This window comes from Panthera onca, assembly GCF_046562875.1.
Source record: "Panthera onca isolate mPanOnc1 chromosome E1 unlocalized genomic scaffold, mPanOnc1 haplotype 2 h2.Chr16_ul_13, whole genome shotgun sequence".
In the NCBI taxonomy this organism is placed as follows: domain Eukaryota; kingdom Metazoa; phylum Chordata; class Mammalia; order Carnivora; family Felidae; genus Panthera; species Panthera onca.
In genome coordinates, this window is record NW_027675812.1 from 160,669 (window position 1) to 186,801 (window position 26,133).

General features: G+C 37.5%; 1 protein-coding gene across 1 annotated transcript in view; it reads left to right on the forward strand.

Moving 5' to 3' along the window:
• Positions 1-15,639: 15,639 nt before the first annotated feature.
• LOC145715132 (uncharacterized) overlaps positions 15,640-26,133 on the forward strand; it is a 91,366-nt gene continuing 80,872 nt past the window's right edge. Inside the window, exon 1 of the mRNA XM_081794747.1 lies at positions 15,640-15,775. Within this exon, the coding sequence (XP_081650873.1) occupies positions 15,640-15,775 (136 nt within the window). The remainder of the gene's footprint in view (positions 15,776-26,133) is intronic.

Sequence of the window (26,133 nt, forward strand, 5' to 3'; positions counted from 1 at the left end):
GAGAACAAACTGAGGGTTGATGCGGGGTGGGAGGGAGAGGAGGGTGGGTGATGGGTATTGAGGAGGGCACCTTTTGGGATGAGCACTGGGTGTTGTATGGAAACCAATTTGACAAAAAATCATATATTGAAAAAAAAAAGAGTTAATTGCCTAATGTTTTATGAACTTACCAAAACTCTTCTTTAACTCTTATTTTCAGTATTAAAAGTATCTTAGGGTCAAAAGTACATAGTTTTATTTCATAGTCTCTAAAGGTATACTTTATTTTCTTTGGTTTCAAATAATATCATTAATGGTTGGCAAATAATATTTTTGCATAGTGTTTGATGTTTTACCAAGCACTTTCACATAATTTATTTTTTAATAATTATTCTTTTTTTAAAAATATATATTTATATTGAGAGGGACAGAGACTATGAGCAGAGGAGGGACAGAGAGAGGGACACAGAATCCGAAGCAGTCTCCAGGCTCTGAGCTATCAGCACAGAGCCTGATGCAGAGCTTGAAATCACAAATTCACAAATCGTCGTGAGATCATAACCTCAGCCGAGGTTGGACGCTTAACCGACTGAGCCACCCAGACGCCCCTCACATAATTTATTTTTTAACTATTCTTTATGACTATCCTGTTAAGTAGAAATCTTACAATAAAGAAAGAGAAAAGTAAAGTTCGAGGAAATTGTACCTTACCTAAGACCCCACAGCAAGTGTTGGACTCCATGTGCAGCTATTTTTTTTACTGTATTATAGGTTAATGGTTCGGTTTCAAAATTCATTTAATGCTATAACTTACAGATTAGTATTATCATGATCAGCACACATATATTGAACACAAAAATATGCATAAAGTAGGCCGTGAGAAATCTTAAAATCTAGATGAAAAGATAGGTCATTTACATAAAAATATAACTAGTATTCTGTAAGGGCAAATTAGTGATGCATATTATTTTAAGAGTTTAGGTGAAGATTAGATTCCTATGAAAAAAATGGAGGAACTGTGAAGGAAGGGTAGCATCTTGCTTGATAGGTAGAGGGAAAACCAGAAAACATTGACACCTAGAGATTTAAAAGGGAAGAAAAGATCAGAGGCGTAAGTAGGATTTGAAAGATAAGGAATGAGAGATAGTTGGTAGGTCTACATTGGAGGAGATATTAAATGTTTTGCTCAAAACAGGTCTCACTATAGTCTTTGGGCAAGAGAGTGTCAGGTACTAAGCTGTCTCTAAAAATTGATTTAACAGTGGATTGGACTAAGGAGCCACTAGAAGCAGGAAGATCGTTTATTTAATCCATTCAGTCAGCAAATGAGTGACACTATGCCGGTAACCAAGATAGGTAAATACTGGTCTCTGACCCCAGAGAATTCACTGAAGAAAGACAGATGAGCAAATAAATAACTACAAATTGTGCTAAATGTTAAGGAGAAAATGTACAAGGAGGAGGTAGAGCGTTAAGGTGCAGGGACTTAATTTAAATAGGATGGCCAGGGAAGCATGTTCTGACATGTGACATTTAGGCTGAAACCTACAGGATTAGAAGGAATCAGCTGCTGGAAGAGTTGGCAGAAGCGTCTTTCAGACAAGAGGAAGAAGCTGTGAATGGTTCTAGGGTAGGAAATAACACATATGTTTAAGAAACTGAAAGGCCTTTCTGGCTGAAGTCTAGTGAAAGCATAAGAGACTGTTAAAAACTGAGAACAAACTGAGGGTTGATGGGGGGTGGGAGGGAGGGGAGGGTGGGTGATGGGTATTGAGGAGGGCACCTTTTGGGATGAGCACTGGGTGTTGTATGCAAACCAATTTGACAATAAATTTCATATATTGAAAAAAAAAATGTAAGGAATTTGAATCAAATTCAAAATATAATGGAAACCAATGAAGTGTTTTTATTTTATTTTTTTTTAATGTTTATTTTTGAGAGAGAGAGAGTGAGAAGGGGAGGGGCAGAGAGAGAGGAAGGCACAATCTGAACAGGCTCCAGGCTCTGAGCTGTCAGTACAGAGGCCAATGTGGGGCTCGAACTCGCGGACCACGAGATTATAACCTGAACCGAAGTCAGAGGCTTAACTGACTGAGCCACCCAGATGCCCCCAATGAAATGATTTTAAACAACAGAGTGATATGATCAATTTAGTCACTCCCATTGCAGTGTGGAGATTGGATTGAGAGAGGGAAAGTATTTAATGGTATTTAGAAAAATTTGGAAATAATACAGGCCTGGGGAGGTGAGGACCTGAATAGGGTCCTCAGTATGGACTAGTGAGGAAAAATGAATGAAAGAGATATGCTAAAAGGGGAAAAAACTGTGGTGTCTGGGTTTAGAGAGAAACAAATGAAAACAGAACCATGGGTTCCAACTTAGGTTAATGAAGGAATGAATCTAGTTGAAAGTATATTTATTTCAAGTTAGTAGCAATGATGGTACCTCAGAGACTATCCAGAGAAATAGGCACATGAGAAAAGCTGGAGATGCAATTTGGCCATGTAATTGCCTCATGGAGGTAACAGCTGGATAACAATCAGGAGAAATAAATCTCAGAGATGATATAGAGAAGAAAAAGCAATGACCAAGACCTTCTAGCCTAGATTCTTAATCTGTTTAGTCAATTTCATTACTTTGATTGTTTTATCAATCTTTGAGTTAATGCTAATCCCCTTAAGGTAAAATGAGAAAGATTGTGGTAGGTAAAATGTGAAAGATTTTACCATTTTATGGATAGATGTCGCATATCATACATAAGTCACTTCTCTTTAATTGATAAATGTAATATAATTCCTGAAGAGATGTTTTTGTGGGAAGGTGTTGGAGGAAATGATTGACAGCATGATCTTAAAGTTCTTCCAGAAGAATAAGAAGAGAATAAGGAGAAATAGGAGTTGGAAAGGATGTGGTGAAATGAATGGCTTTTTTTTTTTTTTTTTTCACTACCTACGTATTTGTGTAAATTGGGCCAATTCTTCTGAAAGAAAATTCTAAGAGGGTTCATTATTAAGATTCCACTGAATTTTGGTTTAGGAAGATAGGATGCAGTGGAATACTATGTGGTCATTTAAAAATAATACTCCTAGAATAATATGCTGACAAGGGAAAATGTTGAAAATACATTGCTAAATGAAATGAAACTTGATATTAAAGAGTATTAAGACCAAACACCGTTAAAATGTAAATCATTAAGCACGTGGCACGGCGTGTACTAATTCTGTAATTGGAAGGAAGGAAGCTAATTAAGACGTGAGAGCAGGTAGTCAGCTACCCAAATTGTACAGAGGACAGTGAAGGCTAAGATTATTAGATCTGACAAAGAAGGGGATTGAGAGGTTATTTGCTGTTCGTTGTAATAGCAGAAGCATTGTGCTCTGCATCAGAATGTTTGACCTGTAGTCTAATGTTTTCTTCCTCATGATCTTGGACAAATCACTTCATCTAAATATAAAATACAGGTATATGTGCTGAACTATAGATAATAGTACATGTCCTATATATTTCATAAGATTTTTTTGTGGCTGTCAAAAGAACTAATATAGAAGTACCCCATAAGTTATAAAAAGTGTCAAATGTAAAGTAGTATTGTTCCAAGAGAGCTATGGGAGCTTAAAATAGAGATTGGGTGATGAAATAGGGGCAAGAAATACTAAATTACTCATTTGAGAAGCTCAGTAATACAGAATGGAGGGAAGTAGAATAGTAGGTAGGCATGACAATAGGATAGAGGAATGGAAACATTAAGGGAGCAGAGGAGAAAATACATTAAATAGTCAATAATCAAGTAACAATTAGTGAGTCTATTTGGTATGCATAGTAGAGATCGTAGAAGTATTATAGCACAAGGGTCTTGTGCTCACAAGGGAGATTATGGTGAGATTAGAGAAAAAAAGACATTTAGAAGATTGTATACTAGATCATGTGGCACCAGCCATAAGAGCTACAAGAATTTAAGTATAATGAGAAGAATACATCTTATATATACTGATATTATGCCATTATTATATATAATGGTATATCAGAACGAACTATGATAATCTGGGGAAGCCTAAAGGAGCAGATAGAGCTTGAACTGGTTGCTGGACTGGGGAGAGAATTTAGATGTATATTCTAGATGAGGAGACTAGCCTGCCCAAACAAAACATGTGAGAATGACTTAGATGTCTATGAGGAATAAAGTAGAAAGATGTGGGATAGATTTGGGAATGCACAAAATCTGAATGATAAAATACCTACTTTATAACATTGCAAATTATAATATGGCTGAGTTTGTCTTTCCCCAAATACATAATGGAATTACTAACTACCTTATAGCTATCATATTTTTAGGTGTCTATTTCTAGGCAGAAAAGTTTTACCTGAATACAAAGGCAGTGTCAGCAAATTTTGTACCTAGGAAGTACAGTCATCACAGTCAGAAGTTATAAATCCATATTCCAAAGTGCTAAATTCAGATTGATTATATACTATTAGAGAATAAATACGGGTTTTTCCTAGACAGAATACATAACTACTTAAAGTGATAGGAAGGATAGTTAACCTCTAAAAAAAAAGCTCTGTAGGATCTTTCACAGCATCAGAAATTACTATCATTAAGACATTCTCTTGTATTACCTATCTTAGGCCACTATTAAAGTATTGTTATTAAATAAGAAGGAAACTGACATGGAGGGGGAAGCAAAGCTCTCTCTTCTGTTAACAATTATTATTGTTAAATTATTAAAAAATTATTAAAAAATATTAAAATTTTTTAAATCAATTATTTAAAAAATTATTTAAAAAATAACAATTCTAGGTTGATGGGGGGTGGGAGGGAGGGGAGGGTGGGTGATGGGTATTGAAGAGGGCATCTTTTGGGATGAGCACTGGGTGTTGTATGGAAACCAATTTGACAATAAATTTCATATATTAAAAACAATAACAATTCTATCAGCAGATTAATTAGCTGTTACTTGTGTATACCAAGGTTCTCAGATCTAAGTACAAGAGAATCAGTATAAGACAAATTAAGTTTAATAAAGGAACGGGAAAGAGGTAGATTTGAGGTGGCAGTGACTAGGGGCAGCAGAGAGATCCCTGGACACATACCGAAAGGATGTAAGAAACTTGAGAGGCAAAGATAGATGGACAGAAGGAGACAGATATCAAGGCTTAATTTCTACTACGAGTTTGCCCTATAAGTGATCTATTTTGTAGGTATAAAATGAGAGTTAGATGTGTATGTACCTCAAGAGAATATTTAAGGTGAATGCTTAAAAAAATGCTAGGTATCTATATTAGTTTTTTGAATCATAGTTTAAGCTAATTGTTTAGAATTTGCATCTAAACTGAAAGTATTTTCTCTTGATAGAGGTTAATGAACTTGCAAAGGCCTTAAACAAAGTCACCAATGAAAAAGTTGTTGTTGATGATATAAAACCTATACTGAAAGGCTTGGGGATTTATTTGCCAGAGGAAGAATTGCAGGAGATGCTTACATCCATTTCTCTTGATAGTAAGTATTTCTTTTCTGAGTCATTTATTACATATCACACTTGTGTTTACTTTCACTCATAAACCCACAGAGCTGATTGATTAGGAATCAAATGCAGTGAGTTCAACAACATTAGATTTTCCCTATTAGGCTTGGGTGAGAATTTGCTTTGGATTATTCTCATATTGAATTATCCTAGGGATGTTGGATATCCTAGGGATGTTGAATTATCCTAGGGATCCTGTCTTCATCCCATTGCTTTGCCTCCTGAGGTTTGAATCATACGTTTTTATTGGACAGGAGCTGTGCAGCTCTCTCAAGCCCCTGAAATGCAGGGCCAAGCCTTAGTGTGGTGACACACACTTACCAGTTTGGTTTCCCCACAGTCCTCAAAGGGCTACAGTGGTGTTTTTGGAATCCTGCCAGTGGGAGGTTTAACTTACATGCAAAGCAAAGGGGTACTTTTCTTCTTCTTCAGTTCCAAATACATGGCCAATAAAAAACAAAAGATGCACACTTCCTTTACTAATATATCTTTGCTTATAAGTATATATATAGTCTCCATTAGGTATTTCGGTTGGGGTTTGGTTTATGGTACTTGTAGGGAATATCTTCTTCCTTCGTAACATAGATAGTGGTAGTAGGACTTGTAATGCTGAAAAATTCAGAGAATGTCACATACCAAAAAACACTGGTCCCAAGTGGTTAAAATATATGTAAAATTCATAAAACACTCATTGGCTCTACAACAAAAAAGACTGCAAGAGTTATCATAATCATGTTCCTTTTTATAGTCTGAGGTGTGTTTAGCAGAATCAGAGTTAGAAAACAGGACTAACTTGGTTCTGAAGATTTGGTAAGCATGCATATCTTTTGAGCTCATCCCTTTGTATCTTTGGGTTAAAGACCATTCATTTCTTGATGTTTCATTTTCAGATGAGGGGAAAGTGAACTTAAAAGATTTCCTGACTCAGTTAATGAAAATGCCATATTTTACAAAAGTTCAAAGTAAGTGAGAATTTTTTAACAATAAAAATTTTGAGTGGAAACCTTTAGTTTTGATTATATGCATTTGTGCAGTTTTCTAATGCTGAAGCACATCATGTATATAACAAATGTACTCTGGATGATGAATCAGTAAGGGATCCTAGTCCTGACCTTTTCTTGACTTAAATTTTATGAACTTATAGTATTTTTCCATCACTCAAAAGGGATTAACTAAGTGTTAATAGCTGAATGAATAAGGAAACCATAAAAAGGATGAGATCATGCCATTGGAGACAACATAGATGGACCTAGAGGGTATTATGCTAAGTGGAATAAATCAGACAGAGAAAGATGAATGCCATATGATTCAAATTATAAGTGGAATCTAAAAAAAGCCAAACAGGGGCACCTAGCTGGCTTAGTTGGTGGAGCATGTGACTCTTGATCTCAAGCTTTTAAGTTCAAGACCCAAATTGGGGGGGCGCCTGGGTGGCTCAGTCGGTTAAGCGTCCGACTTCGGCTCAGGTCATGATCTCACGGTCCGTGGGTTCGAGCCCCGCGTCGGGCTCTGTGCTGACAGCTCAGAGCCTGGAGCCTGTTTCAGATTCTGTGTCTCCCTCTTTCTCTGACCCTCCCCTGTTCATGCTCTCTCTCTGTCTCAAAAATAAATAAATGTTAAAAAAAAAAAAAAAGACCCAAATTGGGTGTAGAGTTCACTTAAAAATACAACGAAGAATTATAAATAAATAAATAAATAAATAAATAAATAAATAAATAAAGCCAAACAAACAACAAATAAATAAATAAGCAAATAGCAGAATCAGACCTATAAATACAGAAACAACTTCGTGGTTGCCAGAAGGGAGGGTCTTGAGGGTTGGACAAAAAGGGTGAAGGTGAGAGGGAGATACAGGCCTCCAGTTATGAAATGAATAAGTCACAGGAATAAAAGGCACAGCATAAAGAATACAGTCAATGATATTGTAATAGTGATGTAATGGGACAGATGGTGGTTACCCTTGTGGTGAACAGAGCGTAACGTATAAACTTGTCAAATTACTAAGTTGTATACCTGGAACTAATGTAACATTGTGTGTCAGCTATACTAAAAAAAAAAAAAAAAAAATCAATGTTACCTTTTCTTTTTTTATCCTATTATATGTTCATAAAAATGGGATTTTATCATGAGAAGATTAACTATTGAAACATGTAGGAATATGTTGAAACATACAAGCTTCCTCCATATTTTGTAAGAGGTATTCTTCTCATTATTCCACTGCCTTAGCCATGAGGCATTGAATGTAATCTGGTTTTAATGTGTTCATTTAATTGACATCTCCAACTGTGAGATATCTGTGATATCTGTGGAACTTCTGGGTCTCCTTGGAGCCTTTGTTCTTGAGATTAATTGAAATGGCTTAATTTCCTCTAAATTTTAATTCCCGAGATTGAAACTGAACAAAATTCAGAAGGCCTAATTTAGGTAGCTACAAAAATGAAATTATTCCCTAGATTGTAGGTGTTTAGGATGTAACCAAAATGGTATGTTTTTTCAACTGACAAAATATTTTGTCCTTAATCTCTGGTTTTCTGAATGGGATCTATAAAACTCTCCTAGGTATGTTGTTTATAAGCAAATCTCTTACAGGATTAATGTTTATGATATGATAGTGTTTATCATAATACATTTAAAATTTGTTTTCTTACTTGAACAATTGAACCATGATACTTTCAGAAATGAATGTTACCTTTTTTTGGTATTGATAGCAGTGCTGATCCTTCCATTATTTGGGGGACTTTTTGTATGTATGTGTTGGATATATCCAAGTATCCATTGAATGAAAAAAATTAAGAATAGTCACATCAAACTATGGCTGGTTATCTAATTTTTGGCAAGAGAATTGCTAGAATTACTTTTATGCTTAGTTATCCTAGCTTTAATGGAATTCCCAGCCTCTGATATGCCAGAGATGAGTATAAGCGGATGTCCTGAGATTCCTTTATATGTAATCATTCCTCAATCTCAAATTAAATATTTACAATGCCCTGTTTAGCCTAGCGCCTAAACGTTCTATGAAATCAGATAGCCTGCACTTCACACTTGGCTTTACATTTAATAACTGTGTATGCTTAGACAGACTAGCCTCTCTAAGGCTAGGTTTCCTTATCTGTTAAATAAGGGAAATATTGGTAACAACCTCACAGAATCTTTGTATTAAAATGGGATGGTGGAGGGGTGCCTGGGTGGCTCAGTCAGTTAAGCATCCGACTTCAGCTCAGGTCATGATCTCGCGGTCTGTGGGTTCAAGCCCCGCCTAGGGCTCTGTGCTGACAGCTCAGGGCCTGGAGCCTGCTTTAGATTCTGCGTCTCCTTCTTTCTCAGCCCCTCCCCCACTCTCACTCTGTCTCTGTCTCTCTCAAAAGTAAATAAACATTCTAAAATTTTTTTTAAATGATAAAATGGGATGGTGTGTATAAAGCACTTAGCATAGTGCTTAGCAAGCACTAAGCTGAATACTTAATAAGTGGTAGAAGTAGCAGTAGTAGTACTACTAGTAGTAATTATTGTCACTCAGGACCCACTGAATATTACATATTTTTTAACTTCGTATATTGCATATTTTTTTGAATATAGAAAAAGAAGGCCCCTTGAAAACTTTGGCCGCCATTAGGAAAAATGAGGTCACTCCTGATGATCTAGACTCCATGATGAAAAATATAGGAGTTCCATTATCCCAAGATGCGATTCAAAGATCCCTGAAGAATGTGGCTATCACGGGTGAGCATTTAACATTTCTAGGTATCCTTTATCTTAGCTGACATGCATGTGTTTGAACTTTTCAAGAATCCTTAAAGGGTTTATCCACTTCATGGATTATCCGAGCTCTTTTCTACCAACTACCCACTTGGGTTCTACTTATTTTAAGTAGCATCATACAGAGGAGGATCTATACGGTAGGAGGGTATGTGTCTGAATGATACGCATGAGTCTGTCTTTTTGATGGAATCTACAAAATATCAAACGTTTTTCAGTATAGCAATTACAGTTGCCAATCTCTGTTCATATTCCTTGTTCTCTGACATGCATTTTTTCTTTCAGAAGATGGGAAAGTGAATTTAGAAGGGTTCATTGGCAATTTAGTCAATTCAGGATTTTCATTTCTACCTGAAAGTAAGAATTTTCAGTTGAATGGAGATAGCTAATGATATGTAGGTTATAGATCTCTTGGGAAAACCCTAGCTAGATTTTGAGATGGTCTTAAACTGATTTACCACTGGCATAATTGTCTAGTATGTTTACTCCACACATGTCAAATGTGTATGTAGCACATGAGAACATGCCCTTTAGAGAGCTCTAGTTACCTCTTCTGCCTAGTCTGAGACCAGAGTCTTAACTGCAGTTATCTTTCCACTGAGGACCTTGTGAAGAAAAAAATCACATTAATTAAAATGACTAAACCAGCACTTAGAATTACACTGTTTGCAAGTTACTCTACTTTAACTCAAGTGTAATTGTGTGAGACATATTAAAATGATAAATAGTGGGTTCCTGATATTGATTTACAATAATTCTTCTTTAAGAAATGAGTGAAAATCTTTGTTACTGTTAGGAAAATTTTTCTTCAGGTTTGTTTTTTTTCTTTTGTTATTTCTTTTTTTTCTCTCTCTTTTTTTTTTTAACGTTTATTTATTTTTGAGACAGAGAGAGACAGAGCATGAACGGGGGAGGATCAGAGAGAGAGGGAGACACAGAATCTGAAACAGGCTCCAGGCTCTGAGCGGTCAGCACAGAGCCCGATGCGGGGCTCGAGCTCACAGACCGCGAGATCATGACCTGAGCTGAAGTCAGCCGCTTAACCGACTGAGCCACCCAGGCGCCCCATCTTTTGTTATTTCAACGTTGTTTTCTTTGGTTATTTCTTTGTATGGGCTCCATGTTTTTGCCCCTAGTTTCTCTTTATACACTAATTCAAAGTTTAATTTTAGCACAATGTTTGTCAATTATAATGTTAAGGACCCTTTTCTTCTTTGGGTTTGCATAGTATTTCTGTAACCTTAGGCCTCTGAATTCTCTGATAAGCTGCCCTTTCTTGCCACGATGGTGCTGAAAAGGAAGGAATGATTTACATTTTGCACGTGTAAGTGAGAAGAATATCTCTGACACCAAGCCAAAATTATACACACATTCAAACCACTTCATATCGTCCATTTTTAAGTGCCCTCTATGGTTGCAGAAATTCAAGGTTTACTTCTTTGACCATGTCCACCTACTTTTGGATAAGCACATATATGTAGCTTTGATAAGCAAAAAAATATTTATGAAGAGATGTTTTGTAGAGATGCCTGGGATCCAGACCTGAGCTGAGATCAAGAGTCGGATGCTTAATTGATTGAGCCACTCTGGCGTCCCTAGAAATGCCTTTTTTGAGACAACTTCCTAATAGTATATATCAACTGCTTTTGGGAACTGGTGTTAAAAATGGCCATATCAAGGGGCGCCTGGGTGGCGCAGTCGGTTGAGCGTCCGACTTCAGCCAGGTCACGATCTCGCGGTCCGTGAGTTCGAGCCCCACGTCAGGCTCTGGGCTGATGGCTCGGAGCCTGGAGCCTGTTTCCGATTCTGTGTCTCCCTCTCTCTCTGCCCCTCCCCCGTTCATGCTCTGTCTCACTCTGTCCCAAAAATAAATAAAAAACGTTGAAAAAAAAAAAATTAAAAAAAAAATGGCCATATCAAGAGTGTCACTATATCTTCAGAAGATGTTGCCCATTAGATTATTTAGTGATGAAAAGTGTCTTGAAATTTAGATGATTGATTGATTTTTTAGAGAGAGACAGGGCAGGTGTGCTCACCAGCAGGGGAGGGGCTGAGGGAGAGGGAGAAAGAATCTTAAGTAAGCTCCATCGTGAAGCCTGATGTGGCTCTCCATCCCACAATTTACCATGAGATCCTGAGCTGAGCTGAAATCAAGAGCTGGATGCTTAACTGACTGAGACACCCAGGCACTCCTTGAAATTTAATATCAGAAAAAAAAATCTCTCTTCCAAAGACCAGTGTGCTTCTTTGTGTAGGTAATAACCCGAGTTCCCCTTTATGCCTTAGCTTCCAAAAAGTTTCAGATCTAAACTTAATATTTAAGCACTATTAACCATGTTGGCCTTGTTTGTTATTTACTACCTTTTTCTCATGTGTTTTTGATGCTCACATTTCTAATTATGATTGTTATATTTTCTATTTCTCCATGAAATTTTGTCAGTTCTGTTATATACTTTTTAGACTCTCTAATTTTGCTCATCTGCATTTATGATTGTTATATCTTCCTGATGAATTGGCTGGCAGAGAATACCGAATGTATCATTTTGGAAGAGAAATCACTTTTTCCTCTGAGTACAAGCTGAAAATTGATTCCCCATTCTATGGCTACATGACTCCTTATTTACCACATTTTTTTAATGTTTATTTATTTTTTTGAGACAGAGAGAGACAGAGCATGAACGGGGGAGGGTCAGAGAGACAGGGAGACACAGAATCCGAAGCGTGCTCCAGGCTCTGAGCTGTCAGCACAGAGCCCGACACAGGGCTCGAACTTACAGACTGTGAGATCATGGCCTGAGCCGAAGTCGGACCCTCAACCGACTGAGCCACCCAGGTGCCCCTACCACAGTTTACATAGTGGCTCCTAACTGTTCCCTCAACATCAGCCAGTAACACTTCTTGTCTAATATCATATGGGCTGTACTGGGTTAAATGTTCCTGTGCTTATAGCCATATTCTCTTTAAAATGATCAAAAGAACATGTTTCTATTTCTGATAGAAGAACTGAAAGTGTGCATCTGAATACATGTCAAAAGACTCTTCTTTTCACACTGAAATGGAATATAGCGATGTGAAGATAATAGGAAGTATTTTTCTGAAATTGAAAATTATTAGCATTTCCCATTCTCGTAGCTTTTACCGCTTCTATTTTTCTCCTAGGAAGTAAGGTTGATGACAGCAACTTAGACACTTTTCTAGGAAACATGAAGATGGAGATGTCAGGTAAAGAATTTTGTAAGATTCTGAAGCACCTGTCAGTTGAAGGTGACATTTACATAGACATCGTTCACATGGTTCTATGTTGTGAGAAGTCTTTTTATTAATGTAAACTTCTTAGATATAAAATTCTTATAGAAAGAACCATAGAAAATGATAAAAAATAATAAAAAATTACCTTAAGTGTTATGCTTTAGGCTCTCTTCCTTGAGAATAAATTTTATGGTTTCCAAAAGTTCCATTTGGGAGGTGTGGAAGAAAGATGGAAATGTATTTGTTTTGTTAGTACTTTAGATCCAAACTTACGTTTCTAGGAATACTTTGGCAACCTTTCCTCTGTATCACTGATTCAAAAAGCATCATTAAGATCCCACAATATTCTTTTTATTATTTAAAAAAAATGTTAATGTTTTCTATTTTTGAGAGACAGAGAGACAGAGCATGAACAGGGAAGGAGCAGAAAGAGAGGGAGACACAGAATCCAAAGCAGGCTCCAGGCTCTGAGCTGTCAGCACCGAGCCCGACGAAGGGCTCGAACTTTGGGAGCGGGGTAGCACCCTAAACTGCCACCGTTACCATGTATACCCAGTCCAATCCACCAAGAAAGGCCTGGCACACAACATTCTGTTCTTTAAACTTTTTTTTTCAATTTTTCCTCCTTTCTCCTTTTAAAATGCTATTCTGCACTTTGAAAACAGAATCAAGACATGATGAAGAATCAGCTTCTGAAGAAAAGGATTACTATAGAATAAATACAGCTGTATTACACTGCTATTAAATAGCTCAATGCAGGAAAAAATTTACAAGATACAAGTTTGTTTGTGTTTTTTACAATATTAAAAGGCAGGAGTTTCAACTTTATAAATCTAAGAACATTTTATGCATAGGGTAACGTGCATTACTGTTATTTAAGGAAACACTGACAAATCCTTTAACTTGCAAATCTGATTAAAAAATATCAAAATGTTGAAAGTTGTGGAACAACCTACCCATTAAGCAATTTATCTACTATTTTTATATGATTACAAAATGTGAGGGGCACCTGCGTGGCTCAGCCGGTTTAGTGTCTGACTTCAGCTCAGTTCATGACCTGGCGGTCGGTGAGTTTGAGCCCCGCTTCGGGCTCTGTGCTGACAGCTCAGAGCCTGGAGCCTGCTTCAGATTCTGTGTCTCCCTCTCTCTCTGCCCCTCCCCCTCTCACGCTCTGTCTCTCTGTCTCTCAAAAATGAATAAATGTTAAAAAAAATCAAAATGTGATAAAAAGCCCTTATCTTGCCTCCCCCCTTTTGGTGATATGATCATACCTGGGACAGTCATAAGATTGGCCAAGGAGGGTGATGAGCGAGCAATGGGAACCACAGCTAGGACCAGACAGGGCTCCACAGGCAAGGGGAGCATGAAAGAGGAAGGGCCTAACTGATATCGACAGGGAACTGGATGTGAAGGAAACAGGACTAAATGAATCAGTCTGTAAAAATAGAATTTTACAGGGAAGATGACTGCTCATGTCCTAGACCCCCTAGTTTGCAGAGAAGTGGGAATAGAGGTGAAGTAGTCCTAACATGGACTTTATAGACCAGGGCAGGTAATAAAAGCATTCTGAATGGAAATACTGGTGTGTGGGGTTATGTACCTGGTGGGGTGGAGCACAGAAAAGAATATGAAGGCATGGGCGGGGGTGGGGGGGAGAGAAATACAGTTGTAGTAAAAATCATGGGAAATTGTTGATTTCTTATGCTGTTTCACAGTTAAGAATTTCATGTGTTTGAACCTCATTATGATCTCTGTAATTTGTACCTCATTTTACAGCTGATGGAAGAGTTGAACCTAATAAACTAATGAATAAAGCTGAAGCTGTTACAGGTAAGAAGTTGATATAAAACTGAGAGAGCGATGCTTTAAACTTTTTTTAATGTTTTATTGATTTGCGAGGGGGGGAGGGGCAGAGAGATGGGGAGACACAGAATCAGAAGCAGGCTCCAAGCTCTGAGCTGTTAGCACAGAGCCAGATGCAGGGCTCACACCCACGAACCATGAGATCATGACCTTAGCTGAAGTCAGACACTTAACCAACTGAGCCACCCAGGCGCACCTGAGATAGTAATGCTTTTAAAACATATTTTTGCAAGAGTATTCTCAGCAATATTTTTTAAAGTATTGAAGTATAGTTGACATACAACGTTATACTAGTTTCAGGTGTGCAATGTAGTGGTTCAATAATTATCTACTTAACTAACTGCTCACCATGGTAAATGTCGTTACCATCTGTCATCATGCAACGTTATTATGATATTACTGACTATATTCCCTATGCTGTACTTTTCATCTTTGTGACTCTGTTCACCTATTTCATGTATCCCCCCCACTCCCCTTTCCTCTGACAACCAACAGTTTGTTCTCTGTATTTATGAATCTATGGTTTAAGAAAGTGCAACTGGGGGGAGAAATAGAGATAAAGATCTCTCTCTCTCTCTCTCTCTCTCTCTCTCTCTCTCTCAAAAGAAGGTTCAAGTGTTCTTGCTGCCTGCTGCACACCCCCATCATCTCTACCCTCAACCCTTCTTTCTAATCAAACCCTGATAGGAGGTAAGATAGAAGAAAAACTCTAGATGTGTTGATGGGATGGGAGTGAGGGTATAGAAAAAACCAAGGAGACCTTTTGTCGTGCTTCCTATTTGGAACTCTGGGATGTCACCACCTCACTGAGTGTCCAGACAGGATGCCATTTTCACCAGAATAGATATTGCGGTATGGTGTTCTTAGGCAGAGGGAGGGCTGGAAACAGGCCACCGCTTTGCCCCCTTTGGCTTTGTGTGGTATGAAGGATATCCAGTTTTCCCACGTACTCCCAGTAAGCAATGTAGAAGGTTTCTCAGAGATGGGGGTCAGTGGGTCTGCCATGGGACACCAAGTCAAAGGGAGAGGTGATCCCTCCAGAGGCTATGGAGTAGACAGTATGGTCTGGGGACTAACAGAATACTTGACTGAGACACAGAGGACCTCATCACCAGTGAATGCTAGGGCTTAGCCAACCAAGTTAGTGAAGGAAGGACCAAAGAACCTTGACTTTGCTAAAAAACAAAACAACAATGACACAGACCACAACGACACAGACCACAAGTTTCTCAGGCCATCAGCTTCAGCAGGAGATGTCAGGACTCATGAAATGTGGATTTTGTTGAAGAGGCTATCGAGAATCCAGAGGGCAACCCAAGGTCTGGCCGCCCTCCTTCACGGGCAGCAGGACCCCCAAGCTTTCCCTGATACTACGAGGAGGCCTCTCAGAGCGGAAGTGCGGAAAGGTTTGAAAAACTGAGAATTTCCCAAAATAAACTAGGTCAACCAAAAAGGAACTTTTTATTTTAAACCGGAAGAAACTAGGTTAACTCTATTTTTTAAGTTTTTGTTTAAATTCCAGTTAGTTAACATACAGTGTGATACCAGTTTCAGATGTGAAACTGTTTCTCCTCCATCACCTGTTTCTCCTCCCCTCACCCACTCCCTTCAGGTAGTTAACGGACTTTTCCCCTCCTCTTCTTACCAAACAGGCTATGGGAAGAAGGAGGAAAGGGAGCTTCCTTGTGTCATTTTTTTTTTCCCTTTCAACCCTCTGGTTCACAGTAAAATGAAATGTTAGATTTTCAGGTTTGCTTTATAAAAAGTAGCTTTTGAAAATTAAAAAAAAAAAACCCTCTTTCCTCTGAGTTATATAAATTCTATGGCTGAATAGAAAAGTTTTATGGAAGAAAAGGAATATGAAAAAGAAAAATACATGAGTACAATTTACGATGTCATACCTGTACCACATGTTTCAACATGGCAGGATGTCACTCACAGCTGCTTCAAGGGGAAAAGATTTTAACCTAGCTTTTATATTATTATGGAGATAGGTATTCGAGATGTATAAGCCAAATCAGAAAAGTGCTTCTTTATGAAACTTAAGCAGTTTCATGAATTCCATTTCTCTTTCTCTGTGATTTGAATTTTGCCTTGTCTTTAGCTAACAAGAAGCTGTATCATTATGAAATCTTACCTTTCCAAGGTGAGACTGATGATGAATCAACAAACCACTCGCAATGTATCACTCATTGTCTTATTTCCTAATCATGTGATAAAGAATCCTGATACTCTCCAACATATGGATTCAATATAATTGAAATTATTTTATCTTGGTAGGTTGTTTTCTTTGGGGCTTTTATATTGATCTTATTGATATGAATTTTAACAAATTTTCCAAGAGACAGAATTTATTATTGCAGGTTAATTGTGAAACGCAGAATAAGAATGTAATTATTCTGTGATTTTGGTTAGCACAGGCAATGATCTAGTTAGAGCTAAAAAAAAAAAAAAAAAAAAAAAGGAAGCCAATGCTACTTTGGCTTAGATGTAGTTATTAAAATGTATCACGTGGGGCGCCTGGGTGGCTCAGTTGGTTAGGTGACCGACTTCAGCTCAGGTCATGATCTCCCTGTTCGTGGGTTCGAGCCCCACGTTGGGCTCTGTGCTGAATGCTTGCCTGCTTCAGATTCTGTGTCTCCTTCGCTCTCTGCCCCTCCCCCACTTTGCTCTGTCTCGCTCTGTCTCTAAAAAATAAATATATGTAAAAAAAAAAAATTAAAACAAAACGTATCAAACGTCTGCTACATACCTGACAGAGTTCTAGATCTTTTCATAAGTGTTATTTTATCTTCACAGAAGCTCTGAGAGATAGTCTCATCTTTGTTTCATACAACAGAAAACTAGGACTCAAAGTTAGGTTATTTACCTAAGTTCCAGTAGATAATATATAGTAGAGAACAATATTCAACCCTTGTGTTCTTACTCCAACCATGGTGATTTTCTCATTTCACTGGAACTGCCTATTTATTTTTCTTAAAAATTTTTAACATTTAGTTTCTTTTGAGAGACAGAGACAGAGCATGAGTGGGGGAGGGACAGAGAGAGAGAGAGAGAGAGAGAGAGAGAGAGAGACATACAGACAGACAGAATCTGAAGCAGGCTCCAGGCTCTGAGCCGTCAGCACAGAACTAGATGTGGGGCTTGAACCCAGGAACTGTGGGATCATGACCTGAGCTGAAGTCGGACACAACTGACGGAGCCACCCAGGCGCCCCCTGCCTGTTTCTATCATAAAAATTATACACTGGAAAGTAATTCTGTTCCTTTAGAAGTTTATGGGGTATATGGTTATTTTTCCAAAAAGGTTTAAGAGAAGTGAGCTTAATTCTAACCATATTGAAGCTCTGCCTTAAACTGAAACATGTTCCATGGATCTTGCATATTTCTGCCAAGTCTATAATGAATGGGTAAAATATATGGAACATTTCAGCATTAGTAGGCATTTTCATATTTTTTTCTCTTTCCCTAAGGAGAGACAGTAGCTGTCAGAGACCTGGACAAGATACTAGGGAACATGGGCTTTGAACTCACCAAAGAAGATTCTGGAGAGATGAAAAGAAAACTTCCACTTTATGGTGACTCATTTTAGATATAAAAAGTCTTTCAGGAAAATTTGGTCTCGAGGGTCTATGTAAGAGTTATTCTGAAACCAGATTAATTTTGTGATGTAAAATCTTAGGGAAAAATGTAGTTCTAGAACAAGAACTAATCCTGTCTTCCATTTTCTGAATGTATATAGAATACAAAGCACTTGACTAGACTGATTCCAAGACCATCTTTCACATCTGGGAATGTTGAGGAAGCACAGTTAAACGACGGAAAAGGAAATAAATGCAAGCCCACTGTGTACCCTTCTCACATTCCCCATCATTCCTCTCTTCTGACACAGCCCCATAATACTACTGAAAGTTCTCTCTGGGCACCAGTAACCTGCCATTTGCTAGTTGCATTAGACATTATTGACTTTTTATTGGAGCTTTCTACTGTCTTTTGTATCAGTGATAATTCTCACCTTCTTGAAATTATTCTCCTTTGGCTTCTGTGTTTTTTTCCTCCTAACCTGGATCTTCTCATTTTTTGATTTTCATTTTGCATACTCTACCTGGGTAATCTCATCACTGTCTTTTGTTCAACCTGTCATCTACATGCTTATGACTGTAAATCTGTGTTTCTATACAGCTTCAAACTGGTGTATCCAAATGCCTGCTACACATTTCTACTTGGATATTCCGTGGGACGCTTCTTTTTCTCAACTGAACTGAATTTAGAATTTAGAACTGAATTCAGTATTTTCCTGTCCAGTCTCCTAGTCCTGTATTCTCAATCTCATTTGTGCTCTCCCTATCCATCTATTCACCTAAGCTAGATATATGGAATTCATTTTTGATTCCCCCAATTCCTGTCAACCACGATCTGGATTATCTGCCACCTAATTTTGTAAGTTTTACCTTTATATAAACCTAAATTTAAAAATTGCTGCACACAGATGGGTAGATGGATGGATATGTGACAAGCCAAGTATAGTAAAATGTTAAATAGTAGAATCAGATGGTGGGCATATGGGTGTTTATTGCACAGTTCCTTCAACTTTGCTATATGTTGACAAATTTTCATAATAAACCATTGGAAAAAATCCCATATGTAAATCCATCAGTTTCTCTCACTCCCTGCTACCACTGCCCTATTTTAGGTCCTTTCATTCCTGACTTCAGCTACTACAAGGGCTTCCACAAAATATTAGACATTAGAGTGATCCATATAAGATGCAAATCTGATGACATTCTGCACCAATTTAAAATCCTTTAATGGCTTTCAGTTTGGTACTTGGGAATGTCTCAAGTCCTTTTTATGGCAAACAAGTTCTTTCATTATCTGGGTTGGCCTTATCTGTCCAATCTAGTATTTTACCCTCACTAACATTGAACTTTTATTCCAAGCATACATATATCATGCTTTTTGTCGCATCTTTGTTTTGCTTATACTTTCCCCGCTATTCAGAGAGTTTCCCCTTCCCCTTTGTTTGACCTACTCCTCACCATTGCTTATTAGAGTTGAGGGCACTTTTTCTAGTAAGTTCTTTAAATACGCAGGCTCCATTAGATGTCTCTTCTCTGTGTTTCCACAATAACTGCATACATTTTTCATTATAATTGCCACATTGTGTAAATGTATGCTTCTTTGCCTGTCTTGTCACTTTAATGTGACCTTAGAATAGAAAAGGGTATTCTGTATCTAGTACCTAGCAGAGTGTCTGGCCTATAAGTAAGCACCCTATAAATGTTGAGTGAGAGATGATAGAGTAAATGAGCGAAAAAGTGAATGATTCCTAAGGAAAACAAAAACTGCCTTTGGTCGGGCCACTAATACTTACTTCTAATACATTGTACATTGTAATCATTTGCAGCAATTCTGAGCAACAGGGAGAATCAGAGTATATTAGCAGTAAACCAGAGATGAAAATAGACTTTTCTTCACTAGAGACTCATACTTAAGAGTCATAGCATTACCAGAATCGAGGGCCTTTAGAGAATTAACTTGCATGGATGGTATTTTCTATCCTGTTTATAAGGACTAAAATAGCTGAGTAAAAGCATATTTTTCCATGGGCCAGACTTTATGGTTCAAGGGTCAAAGGCCAGCTTACTAAAATAGAATCAATGTCTTGGGGCACCTGGGTGGCTCAGTCGGTTAAGCGTCCGACTTCAGCTCAGGTCATGATCTCACAGTCCGTGAGTTCAAGCCCTGCGTCAGGCTCTGTGCTGACAGCTCAGAACCTGGAGCCTGCTTCGGATTCTGTGTCTCCCTCTCTCTCTCTACCCCTCCCCTGCTCACACTCTGTCTCTCTCTGTCTCAAAGAAAAATAAATTAAGACATTAAAAAAATTTTAAAAAGTAACATAGAATCAATGTCATAAAACTAAGAATTAAGCAATTCAAGTGAGCCCAAATGGTGATGTGGAATAATGAAATTCAGCTTATTTCTGGTTTCTTATTTTATAATTTTTTAAAGAACCTGCTTTGTATCTCCATTATGTCTTATTTTTTAGCTGAAGGGAAGACTGATCTAAAAACATTGATAGATTCAGTACAAGTTATTACAGGTCAGTGAGAAATTACTATAAATATGAGATCCCAAGTCTACACTAAATTATATTTTTTCCTGTGATAAATATTTTACTGAAGTATGAAACACGTAATTACTACATTGTATAGTGTGTCCAGCTTAAGAATTATTACAAAGTGGACATACATATTTATCTATCACCTGGATGAAGAAATACATTATCAGTAATACAGAAGATCCACTGTACCACTTCACAGTCATGTCCTCTGGACTCTCTGGAGGTAACTGCATCCTGTATTCTAGGACCACAGATTAGTTTCACCCGCTTTTGGAATTTGTATAAATGCAGTCATCTGATCTGTGTTCCATGATGTCTGACTTCTTTCACGTAACATTGTATTACATCTTATTCTCTGAGATTTGTCCACATTGTTGCATGTAGCGGCAGTTTGTTAGTTTTCATTGCTGCATATTGTACAGTCTACCAAATTACAGTCAAGGAGATCTTTAGAGAATGTGCGGTAGTAGGTAAAATGATTTCTGACTAGCTCGTTGTACCTGAATTGCCGTGCGATATTCCACTGCATCAGTATACCACAAGATATGTATCCAGTCTACCGTCACAGGACATTTCTAGTTTGGAGCAGTTATGAAGAACATATTGCTATGAATATTCTTGTATATGCCTTTTGGTGAACATATGTGCACAATTCTAGGCCATCCACCTAGAAATGAAATTTCTTTGTTGTTAGATGGGATTGTGTGTACTTGATTAGATGTTGTCAATCCATTTTCTAAAGCAGTTGTACCATTTGACACATCAACCATTGCTTTACATCCTTGCTAATACTTGGTATTATCTCTCTTCTCCGTTGTAGCCATTCTGGTGAGCATGCTGTGGTATACCACTGTTATTTTTGGATTTCCCTAATGATTAATGATGTTGAGCATCCATGTTTACTGGTTATTTGGATACCTCTACGATAAAGCTCCTTTCATGTCTGTTGCCTATTTGCTTGGATGTCTGTGTTCTACATACTGAATTTTTAAAACATTTTTTATTTGTTTTTTAAATTCAAGTATATTTATCATAAGGTGTTATATTAGTTTCAGGTGTACATTCTAGGGACAGCTATACATTATTCAACAGCTCTATACATTACTCAGTCCTCATCAGCTAAGTGTACTCTTCAATCCTCATTACCTACTTCACTCATCCCCCAACCCACCCACCCATCTGCCTCCTGGTAACCATCGGTGTGTTCTCTGTACTTCAGAGTCTGTTCCTTAGTTTCTCTCACTCTTTTTTTTTCTCTTTGTTTGTTTTTTTCTTAAATTCCACATATGAGTGAAATCCTTTGATATTTGGCTTTCTCTGATTGACTTATTTCACTTAGCATTATAGTCTCTAGCTCCATCCATGTTGTTGCAAATGGCAAGATTTCATTCTTTTTATGGCTGAATAATATTCCATTACATATATGTTCCATTATATATATATTCCATTATATATATTCCATTACATATATATTCCATTATATATATATTCCATTATATATATTCCATTACATATATATTCCATTATATATATATTCCATTATATATATAGTCCATTATATATATATGTATATGTATATATATATACCATATATCCATTATATATATATACACATATGTATGTGTATGTATGTGTATATATATATATATGTATGTGTGTGTGTATGTGTACATATATATACACACACACACACACACATACATACACACACACACACACACACACACACACACACACACACTACATCTTCTTTATCCATTCATCAGCTGATGGACACTTGGGCTGCTTCTATAGTATGGTTATTGTAAATAATGCTGCAATAAACATAGAGGTGCACATATCCTTCTGAATTAGTGTTTTTGTATTCTTTGGATAAATACCCAGTAATGTGATTACTGGATCATAGGATAGTCTATTTTTAGTTTTTTTGAGGACTCTCCATAATGTCTTCCACAGTGGCTGCACCACTTTGCATTCCCACCAACAGTGCACGAGAGTTCCTTTTTTTCCACATCCTCACCAACACTTGTTGTTTCTTGTGTTTTTGATTTTAGCTATCCTGACCGGTGTGAGGTGATATCTCATTGTAGTTTTGATTTGTGTATCCCTGATGATAGGTGATATTGAGCTTGTTTTCACATGTCTGTTGGTCATCTGTATGTCTTCTTTGGAGAAATGTCTGCTTGTGTCTTCTGCCCATTTTTTAATTGGTTTATTTGGGGTTTTGTTGATGTTGACTTGGTGTAAGTTCTTTATACATTTTGATACTAACTCTTTATCAGATACATCATTTGCAAATACCTTCTCCCATTCAATAGGTTGTCTTCTAATTTTGTTGATTATTTCCTTTGCTATGCAGAAGTTTTTATTTTGATGGCATCCCAATAGTTTATTTTTGCTTTTATTCCCCTTGCCTCAGGAGACATATCTAGAAAAAATGTTGCTACAGCCGATGTCAGAGAAATTACTGCCTGTGCTCTTTTCTAGATTTTTATAGTATTAAGTCTCCTATTTAGGTCTTTAATCCGTTTTAGTATACCTTGGTGTGGGGTGTAAAGTGGTCCAGTTTCATTCTGTTATATGTAGCTGTCCAGTTTTCCCGGCACCATTTGTTGAAGAGATTGTCTTTTTTTCCCATTGTATAATCTTTTGTCAAAGATTGATTGACCATATAATTGTGGATTATATGCCTAAATATGCTTTACATGCTTTCTACCCTTTTCTATTGATCTATATGTCTACTTTTATACCAGTACTATATTGTTTTGATTTGTACCGCTTTGTAGTATAACTTGAAATCTGGAATTGTGATACCACCTGCTTTGTTCTTCTTTTTCAAGATTGTTTTGGCTGTTTGGGGTTTCTGAGGTTCCGTATAAATTTTAGGACTATTTGTTATAGTTGTTACTGGTATTTTGATAGAGAATTCATTAAATCTGTAGATTGCTTTGCATACTATGGACATTTTAACAATATTTGTTCTTCTACTTCATGAGCATGGAATATCTTTCCATTTGTTTATGTCATCTTCAAATGTTTTCATCAATATTTTATAGTTTTCAATGAGTGGGTCTTTCACCTCTGTGGTTGAATTTACTCCTAAATATTTTATTATTTTTAGTGCAATTGAAAATGGGATTGTTTTCTTAATTTCTCTTTCTGCTACTTCATTATTAACGTGTAGAAATGCAACAGATTTCTGTATATTGATTTTGTACCCTGTAACTTGGCTGATTTCATTTATCGGTTCTAGTAGCTTTTGGTGGCTTTTGTAGTTCTTCTTTGTTCCTTTCTTCTCTTGCTTTCTTCCGTTGTGGTTTGATGGCCTTTAGTGATATGCTTCAATATCTTTTTCTTTTGTTTTTTGCATATCTATTACACGTTTTTTTATTTGTGGTTGCCATCAGGTTTATATATAATATCCTATGCGTATAGCAGCCTATATTAGGTACTGGTTGCTTAAGTTTGAACCCATTTTAAAAGCACTAAATTTCACCCCCCCCCCACACACACACACATTTTATATGTATGATTTCATATTTTACTTCCTTTTATTTTGTGAATTCCTTGACTGATTTCTATAGCTATAATTGATTTTACTGCTTTTATGCTTTAGCTTCCATACTGGTTTTATAAGTGATTGATCTACCACTTTGGTTATGTTTGTATGCCCCCGTGAATTTTTTTCCTTTCCTAATTTGCTTGCTCCTGATTATGGCCTTTCCTTTCCAAAGAATTCCTCTTAACATTTCTTGTAAGACTGGTTTAATGGTGAGGAATGCCTTTTACTTTTGTTTGTCTATCTCTCCTTCTATTCTGAACGATAGCCTTGCTGGATAGAGTATTCTTGGTTGCAGGTTTTTTTCTTTCAGCACTTTGAATATATCATACCACTCCCTTCTGGACTGCAAAGTTTCTTCTGAAAAATCAGCGGATAGACTTAAGGAGTTTCCCTTGCATATAACTTTTTTCTCTTGCTGCTTTTAAAGTTCTCTCTTTACCACTATTTTTTGCCATTTTAATTATTATGTGTCTTGGTGTAGACTTCCTTGGGTTTATTTTGTTGGGGACTCAGAGTCTTCTGAATCTTGATTTGTCTCCTTCTCCACATTAGGGAATTTTTCAGCTATTATTTCTTCTAACAAATTTTTCTGGCTGCTTTTCTCTCTCTTCTCCTTCTGGGATCCCTATAATGCTAATGTTATTACATTTGATGGTGTCACTGAGTTCTCTCTTCTCATTTTATATTGTTCTTTTACTCTTTCCTTTTCAGCTTAGTTGCTTTCCATTACTGTTCTTTCAGTAATGATCTGTTCTTTTGCTTCCTCTAGTCCACTATTTATTCACTCTAGTGTGTTTTTAATTTTAGTTAATGAGTTCTTCATCTCTGGTTCTTTTTTTATATTTTCTAATATCTTTGTTGAATTTCTCACTATGATCCTCTACTCTTTTCTCACATCCAGTAAGTATGTTCATGACCATTACTTTGAATTCTCTATTGGGTATATTGCTTATCTCTGTTTCATTTAGCTCTTTTGCTGTGCTTTTGACCTGTTCTTTCATTTGGGACATAAGCCGCAGTTTCATTTTGTCTAACTCCCTGTGTCTGTTTCTATGTATTGGGAAAGTCAGCTATGTCCCTGATCTTGAAAAAAGTGGTCTTATGAAGAAGAGGCCCTGTAGTGTCCTGTTGTGTAATGTCCCCTGTTCACCAAAAACTAGCATTTCAGGTGTCTTCTCTGGGTGTTGCATGCCCTAGGGCTGTGATTGTTGAGTCATGTTTGCCATCAGTTGTCATCTGCAATGGCCTTCTTTGCCTGTTGTGGACAAGGTTTGGTCCCTGTGATGTTAAAGGGCCAGTCTGGGGCCACCTTGGGCTTGAGTTGGGTCAGACCAGATGCCTGGCCTCACCCCATTTGCCAGAACTGTGGTTGTACCAAACTTCAGGGTGCTCACTTTCTGCTGCCCGCTGTGAGATCATCGTTGGTGGGTAGAGCTGGCAGTCAGAGGTCTGTACCCATCCCAGAGCTGGGAATATAGTCAAACTGATGTGTGTGATTATATTCCCTCTCCCAGGGCAAGAGTCACTTGGGAGTGGTCCTGGACAGTGTTGGAGCTGCCTGCTGCTTACAAAATGAGAGGCATCTAGTGCTGCTTTGGATGGACTCCTGCCCAGTGGGGATGGTTGGAGGGAGCAGCCTGCAGGAGAATGCAGGAGTGGGTGAAGCGGTGTTAGCAAGCTACATGGCAAGTGTTCCAGCTGGTTCCTGCAGCTGTCTGGGTATCTGGATTAGGGTGGGGGTAGGGGAGAGAAATGGTGCCTGCCAGGTCTTTTATTCTTGGAGAAGTCTCCTAAAAATCCCTGCCCTTCCAGGAGAAGTTCTGAGATTAGTAAATAAATCTCCTTTCTCAATATCCCAGCCACTTTTCAAACTGCCACTTCTATGCTGTATCCCTGCAGGGCTGTTTGTTATGCTGTCTCTTTAAGGATGGAGACTGTTTCCTCTTGCCCTCCAGCTCTCCCAGAGCCAAGCCAAGTGATTTTTAAAATTCTAGGTGTTAAGCTCCAGTGATTGTAAAAGTTAAAAAAAAAAAAAAAAAAAAGTTAAGCCCCTCTGTCTTTCAAAGACAAATATTACGG